Below are 8313 nucleotides of genomic sequence, written 5' to 3'. Positions count from 1 at the left end.
CATCCAAGGAAGGAATGTAATAGCACTAGCCCTCAAATCACCTAGCAACATAGAAAACATCTTTTTCAAGCATTAACAATTTATTTGCAAGCCAATGCCAAGAGTACCGCTACAGCCAACTTCTCCAATAAAACATTATGCAGTAATAACCAAGTTACTTTGAACTAATGAAGATTTTTTAGTTTCGTTTCCCTCAAAACTTTAGGAAGAAACCTCTCTAGCAAGGTATGATAATATGACATCAAACATTCCTTAGAATCTACGAAGTAAATGAACTCTCTACGGGACAAACAACAATACCCGAAATCGGAGCATCTTTTTGAAATAGATGAACTTCGGATGGGGCTGTATGTTCTAAGTTCGGGGGGAGCTGGTGGGATCGCATAACCAGGCTCGTAAGCCTAAACAACCACAATGAAATGTCATGAGTGTTAGTAAATATGAAAAAATCTGCCCCTTACAAAGTGAAAACCATTAATGCAAACAACAAATCCAAAACTTTCGCAAATAGACATAACAAATCAGAAATTAGCATGCATGATAAAATGAACATAATAAGATGAACATAACTTATTGCAAATAGAATAGTGCATTACCCGTCACCAAGCGATGTTATCATGGAAGGCATATTGAAGTCTCGTGGTGCCTCAAACGTACTGAGTAGATTACTATAAAAACCCGGAGAGTTATAGTAACTTCCAAGAACTTGAGGTGCACAAGAAGCTTGCGAAGAAGCTTGAGGTGTGTCTCCTTGCTTCTTTCCTTTTCTTTTATTCTTCTCTAGACAGCTCTTATGTCGCTGTCCTCCTTTGCGTCCATCTTTCTTCTTGAGGCCCGTACATTTTGCAATGAGACTTGTATCTTCACTTAAGCCTGTTAAATTTCTCTAAGACTCACCTCCAAGTGGCATTTCATCGAGAGATTTGTTAATGGTCAAGATCATCTTCTTGATAAATTCATATCTCCGAGTAGTTTGTGAACCCTTGACTGCTATCTTCACAAACTCGAGACACACCTCTCTATATCTATAAGTAACATCCATGTCACCATTCCCCTAAACAAATATATAGAAATTTTTAGAAGTTACCAATAAATTAGAATACTAAATTGAGTAAAAAAGAATATAACGATAATTTATACCCGAGTATCTAAACCATGCTTCTCGAGTATTCCATCTCTTGCTTCACGTGTCCATCTCTTCAAAAGGTAAGCACTAGGAATTAACTTTATGTCCAAGTTATCAAGCACCTTCAACACATGGCAACATAATATCCCAACAGTCTCAAAATGATTACAAGCACAATTTACCACTTCATTGCTTGGGCCGCCCGTGACCTTATACTGCGGATCATTTGTACCAAATGAACCAACAACATATTCCCGCAAAATACCCATCTCATTACGTTCCTTGATAACCAGGGATAAAGTTTTCATCCATTATGTCTGAAAATTTTCAAACATTGAAGGTGTATAGACCTTGCTTGCTTGCTGCAACATAGGTGATGTCCGACATAAAATCATGGGCAATTTCTCTCTAGCATTAAACTCAGCCTGTAACTCTTTGTACCGCTTAGCACTCACACCTTATCAAATCTCTTGAAAAATCCATTTAGAATACATTACATGGAAGATAATCCTTCAAATCTCCATTCAAACTCTCACTCAATTGTGTACTACGTATCCCCAAGGTCACCGTAAATTTCATATAACATCTAGCCCACTTCTCTTTCAACCTATACAGATTTTGGAGCCAAGAATTATCGGTAGCTTCATATGTTGAAAGTAATGAGTCCCAAGCCTCTTCAAATTTTTTCACTTCTACATATTCATACACAAGCTTCTTTAAATCAGTCAAAAAATTAGATCCATTCCTCATTAAGTGACCAACATTTTTCATAGCATTTTGCATTAGATGCCATGTACACAATCCATGTCTTGTCTCGGGAATCACCTCTTCTAATGCCTTCGACATTGCTGCATCTTGATCGGTAAAAATTGTTGCGGGCCTCCTATTTTTTGTGTGCCCCCAAGAATGTCTCGAAAAGCCATTTGAATGAATCTGCGGTTTCATCATATAAAAGTGCAGCCCCAAAAATCACAAGCTCTCTATGGTGATTGAATCCAATAAATACACCGAGTGGCCTATACTCTTTGTTGGTGGAAAGTGTTGTGTCAAAGGTTACAACATCACCAAAAAGGGCATAATCAATAACCATTCTAGAATCCGCCCAAAATATGTTTGTTATTTGCTCATTACTATCAAGCTGAACAGCATGAAAGAAAGATGTGTTTAAGATTTGTCGTTTCTGAAGTACTTCAATAAACATCCTGCGTCTCCAAACTCCATGCCTCTCCCTCGTTTAGTGCGAAGATAGTTTTTCACATCAACCCTCGTGTAACCAACATTTTCTCTTCCCCCAGATCGTACACTAGACAAGTCATGCTGCTGTCTTTGTGTGAGGCCCGCATTGTCGACCAACATAATTTGCTGAGCTTGGACGTCGCTTATTTTCCTATGTGACCATATCAAGTGAGTACACTCTGCAAAGTGGAGTGAATGGGAATGCATTGGCTCAAAATCATACACAAAATATTTACCACTCTCTCAAACTAATTTGATTCCCATTCGGGCATGGCAGTCCATCCTCGTTTCGGGCCTAGGCTTTTTACTAATTCCGACCGTATATCTTTTTGTCGATGTCCTTCTTTTGCGCAACAAAAACGTGTAGAAGTTATGGAACCATCCTTCCCTTTGTTAGTAACTCTCCCACGTACACCAAAACCAATTTTTAATGCATACATCTTCCAAAACTCCCATGCCTCATCTACATCATTAAATTTCATACCCATTTGTGGAGTCCAGTCATTACTGGCGATAAAATCACACAAAAACATAGTGGACAAAGTGACATCATTAGACGATAAACTTGAATAACAAACAATAAAACAAAAGAAAAACTAACATACTTTCATGAAGACATTACTTACCTTGTGCCATCATCATCCATTTGAGAGGGAGTCTCCATTTGAGGGATAATTTCATTGCTAGTACTAAGCATGGTAGTTACTGCTCCCTCCTTATCCATTTGAGAGGGAGTCTCTCGATGCCGTTGTCCGAAGGCGCTTTATCTTCAAACTAAGAAAAACGTCACTTATCATTAGAAGTTAATTTATCAAAGCTGCTAGAATGAGAGAGAAAAGCACAAGAGACAAATTCCAACCAATAAGCTGTTTGAGAAAAGCATCACTTCTCATTAAAAGCATCACTACTATAGGTATCCCGATCTAATCTCGGGAAAAGGCTGTAATGCTTAGAAAGGGGAAAAAATATATTATTCATTATCATGCTAAACTTCCATTTACAATTGTCATTTATATATATCAAAAGAAATGAAGGCCTACCCCTAAGGTGCATTCTACCAAGACATTGTCCGAGGTAGGGAGTTATAATTTTTTACATTTTAACGAACAACTACTGAGAGGATTCTTAAAATGCTTCTCTCAAACAAACTAACATAAAAACAAAACAAAGAAAAAGATGAAACGTCTTCTTTTCACCAAAAGAAAATTTGTTTTAAGAGGAGCATATAAGTAAGAAATACTAATCACTAAACATTATATTACTTGCCCCAATTGCAGTCACCCCAACTTTTAACCCACCAATAGTAGAGACTATCGCATCAAGAAAAAACAAGAAAACTATGAGGATATGGCCTACAATGATGATGTAGACCTACAATTCCAATTCCAAGTAAATAACCCACATGTATATTGAACATCCAAAAATACATTGCCTTAAAGACATCTCAAATACACTGCATTTGGTTTCTAAGCCGCTGATTTAGCATTTGGTTTCTATAATTCAGCTTCTCCATAGAGCTCTTTTTCGTTCAAATATCAAATTAGGTGATATTTACAATTCCAAGTAAATATCCCGCTTACAACCGTTTTAAAACCATCGAGAACAACGAACTGGAGGCCCAACAACTTCTCTTCCGGTGCCAGCATCGGTCGGGGATTATACTTCTCGATCCTCATACAATTCAATGATATTGTTGGAAATAAGACTTGAATGCGTTCTCTTCCAATCATTTTTTGCAGGATTTTAGTAGCTTTTCTTTCGGTCTGCGAGAGACTTGGTGATGCATTCATATCATGGTATAGTTTCAATTCAACACAGCAGAAGAATTAACTTCAAGAACCTAGAGTAAGAGATTTTCTTGCTATCCATGCTTTGAAATCTTTTGATTATTGCTTTTTCTTGAAGGTTACCATTGTACGGCGAAGCGAAGTTCGCTTTCTTCATCTATTTATGGCATCCCCAGACAAAGGTATGCATTGAGGATTTATGTCTACTTCATGTCTCATCCAATGCAGAATTTGAGAACTTCTTTTCGAGTTCATGATCTTTTTGCCCCCCTTCAATCATGTTTGAAATTTCCAGGGCACACAAGACATCTACAACTACTTCTTTCGGCCATACTTGGCCATCCATGAGAAGGTCATTGACCGTAACTTGCTGGAGCTGAAGGTGATGGCGGGGGATTACCCGGTTTCGATGTGGCAAAAGGTAATGAGCTACGGTTAGATAAATTTTTCTTTCAAAACACCAACCGATATAAATGGATCGTCCATAGGAATTGAATCGAAATATCTTGCACTCTTAAATTTATAATACACCGCCATAGAAGTATCTTTTTTTTTTCCTTCTTTCCGAATGAATCAAAATAACCACAACAACGAAAATCGCCTCATAAGAACGATGATAAAAGGCCTCTAAAAAAAAAGTGCACGATAATTCAACTAAAGACTCAAAACAAGACAGATAATTTTTTTCCTCCTCTCTGTTCTTCACCAAGGAAAACAACAAAGACCGCACCAATCGGGTGCTTCTACGGCTCATCCGCGCCAATCCTCGAAAATCCAGCCTTGAGTTCGGCAGACATTTAGATGCAGAGAAAAGTCCCAGACTCACCAACATGAGTTAAACCAAAAAATCCTAAAAACTTCTCAAGAATGCCGAATCATAGAAGCCAAATCTGAAGAAGAGAAGCGGAGATCAATCGAGCACCAACCCGTAATCGAGGAGATCCACACGGAGTTGTAATCGGCGAAGAGAGAGATGGATATGTGCTCGGGTTCGAATCCACCGATGCGCATGGAGTCGTAATCTTTTTTAGAGAGATGGATATGTGCTCGGCTTCGAAGCCACCGATGCGCCTCTGGATTTGGTGTCGGGAAAGTCGACGGCGGTTTCGCGGATGCTGGTGTCGAAGAGGAGCGCCACCGGAGCAAAAGGAGGAGGACGATGGAGGAAATTTGAGAGTTTCGCGGATGCCGGCGTTGAAAAGGAGCGTCACCGGAGCAAAAGGAGGAGGATGGAGGAAGTTTGATAGAGAGGTAAAAGCGAACGGAGGAGGAGGGAGAGTGTCGATATGTAAGATTTGAGGAGAGAGAAAAGTAGATTTTTTTAATTTTTTATTTAGAAACGCTGGTTTCACGCACCCAAAATTTGAGCTCCCCTCTTCGGATGACGTGAATGAATCTCGGCCTTCGGATTCAAACGGACGGTTGGATTTTGTTCTATGTCACCCATGTCATTAACCCTCTATGGCGGGGGATCCGAATCCAGGTTGCTTGCGTGGACGAGCGTAAAATCCGGTTGATGGAGACGTGGGTTGGTGACCAACCATATGTAGTGTGCGGTAGAAATGAAAGTCACGTGTGTGCGCGCCAGGAAAAGGGGAGTGGAGGGAGAAATGTGGGTTGATAAAAAACAATTGAGGGATGGGCCGAGGAGAAAAATAAGGATGATGGGCTGTGGGGGAAAGATGAGTCACACTTGAAGCACAAGAAGCCTAGTTGGGCTAATCCACATGGGCCTAGTAGAAAAGAGAAATGGCCTATTCATGGGAAAAGAAAAGCCTAGGTGGATCAAGCTCACGCGGATTAGAATCACGCCTACGAGGTGCTTTGCAATTTTGCATTTTAGAATAATTTTTTCTTTTTTTGCAATAGAACAAGAGAAGAAAGAAAAAGAAATGCACAATTAAAAAATTTGACATATTCTATTTCACACAAAAATAAAATAAAATAAAATGCGGGATCGCCAAAATTGGGTGTCAACACTTACAATGTTCAGCGTTCACTTGTTGACACGTCAAACATCTAGAGACATGTTTGGCAATATCAACTTTCATGCCATTCCACCAATAGTGTTGGCGAAGATTTTGATACATTTTCGTACTTCTTGGATGAACACTATAATTGCTTTTGTGGGCTTCTGACAAGATTTCATTACTCAATTCAACATCATTAGGCATGTAGAGACGCCCATGGATCTAAGAATTCCATCCAACGACACCCGAAAATCAAGCCTTTTTCCTTCTAATGTCTCTTCTCAGATTTTAGAAATTTCCTAGTCCGGTTGCTGTAGAGTCTTGATCCTTTGCACAATCTAGTACACTTGAATGGCTATTCATATCAAACCCGAACTCCAAATCTCGAGCCTCCTCAAGTAACGTTTACTCTTTAACCATCATATGTGCAATCATTTGAGTAGACTTCCAACTAAGAGCATCTGCGACTTTGTTTGCCTTTCTCGAACAGTACAAAATTTCACAGTTATAGTCCTTCAATAGTTCCATCCAATGCCTTTGTCTCATATTCAATTCTTTTTTAGAGAACAAATATTTCGAACGTTTATGGTCCGTATAGATCTCAAATTTTTCCCCATACAAATAGTGCCTCCATATCTTCAATGCAAACATAAGTGTAGCAAGTTCTAGATCATGGGTTAGACAATTCAACTCATACGGCTTTAATTGCCTTGACACATATCCAACAGCCCTTCATGTTACATGAAAACGCAACCAAGTCTCTTATGAGATGCGATACTATAAATTACAAAACCTCAAGATCTTGAGGGTATCATCAAAATTGGCACCTCAAAGATTGCCGTCTTCAGTGTGAAAAGGAAGCTACCGTAATTTTTTTTACGCCAAAGCCCAAGTTCATTTGAACTTTGCTTCCTTTTTTACTTTTCTTCTTCTTTCTTTGCTTAGCCGACTTCATCATGCAATGAATGTGGTGGCCAAAAATCAACTTCCCTTCTCACGTTTATATTAGGTGTTGGACTCCAACATGCCGCGCCTTCACCGGTCGGTAGCAGGCAAGGGCCCATGACAATTTTTCCCATTTCATATAACTTTTGGCCCATAACAATCCTCAATTAGTGGTTAAGATTACTCTTCAAAATCAAGAGTCATGCTTTGTTCTAAGAGATGTCACGCCCCGATCCTCGGGTATGCAGTAATCCTACCAAACGCCTCAAGTCATTAATGGCGATGTCACAGGCACGTCGTCGACCCATTCATTTTATCTTTTGATTAATCGCATGCGGAACGTGCTGCTTCCCCAAACAATAAATAAAACGACAGGGATAGATCACTAGGCAATCAAATCACAACATCAACAAAAGATTATTTATATATATGTTAACCTTGGGAAGTAAAAAATCTACAAGCCCACTCTTCAGGGTTGCTTCTTACGGTCACCAAAAAGATACCGGGTTAGGGTAGGGTCAACACTACAACCACCAAACTGCTCCAACAAGAGGGGCCAATGTCACCCTCCTCAACTCCCACAAAAAGGTCTCCACGACCACGCCCACTCAAAGATAGTAGCTAGCCAGGGTCTTAGGGTCCTCCTCCAGGTTGGGCTCCGGGTCCTCCACTTCCCCATCCGGGGTGTTGATGTCCATGGGATCCCGGGCTTCAATCTTCGGGGTTGCAGTTGGGGGTCCGTCAAACCCACAAATTGGCACGAAGAGGAGATCCCTGTGACGGATAAACCAGGCCTTGAAGCGATGAGGTACTAAGTACCGTAATCCTTCATCGACCTAGAAAGTCGTCACATGGTGCTCCCCGATGCGGTCCAACCCTAGGATCGGATGGTGCATAACATCAACGGACTAGTCAAGTGATACCCCGAATCTAACCGGGTGAGTCTCTATCGTTAGGGGTCTCAAAAACAATTAACAACAACGGATGAGATATAAAATCTCCATGAGTTAATGGCTAAGTCCAAACATTGCACCGATTCGCTCGGGGTGGCCTAAAAATAAAGGACATATCGACAACAAATCAATAGCGTGCAACTCTCACAACGCTCTAGCTACCACATGATCGAGCACAACTCAACAGTCAACCATCAACCACATGCAAGCTTACCCCGCCTTTGTTCATCCATTATACAATACTCAACATGGTATTCAACCATACACAAATCAAGGTACGCAACCAAAATACTCAT

The 8313-nt window shown here is 40.2% G+C and overlaps 1 protein-coding gene and 1 long non-coding RNA gene across 2 annotated transcripts; one reads left to right on the top strand and one right to left on the bottom strand.

Annotated features, from left to right (window-relative positions):
• Positions 1-343: 343 nt before the first annotated feature.
• On the bottom strand, positions 344-3100 carry LOC115754877. The gene is made up of 5 exons (XR_007199810.1): positions 2989-3100; positions 2316-2869; positions 1141-1197; positions 597-1054; positions 344-401 (listed from the first exon to the last, which is right to left on the bottom strand). It is a non-coding gene; the product is annotated as an uncharacterized LOC115754877 (long non-coding RNA).
• Positions 3101-3709: 609 nt separating this feature from the next.
• On the top strand, positions 3710-5393 carry LOC115754902 (putative HVA22-like protein g). Its single transcript, XM_030694081.2, has 6 exons — positions 3710-3751; positions 3907-4010; positions 4102-4158; positions 4268-4331; positions 4445-4570; positions 5181-5393. Exons 1-6 carry the CDS (start codon positions 3710-3712, stop codon positions 5391-5393), a joined length of 606 nt encoding a protein of 201 aa, XP_030549941.2.
• Positions 5394-8313: the final 2920 nt, after the last annotated feature.

The sequence above is a fragment of the Rhodamnia argentea genome, chromosome 9, assembly GCF_020921035.1.
Source record: "Rhodamnia argentea isolate NSW1041297 chromosome 9, ASM2092103v1, whole genome shotgun sequence".
In the NCBI taxonomy this organism is placed as follows: Eukaryota; Viridiplantae; Streptophyta; class Magnoliopsida; order Myrtales; family Myrtaceae; genus Rhodamnia; species Rhodamnia argentea.
This window is presented reverse-complemented; position numbering and strand designations above follow the sequence as displayed.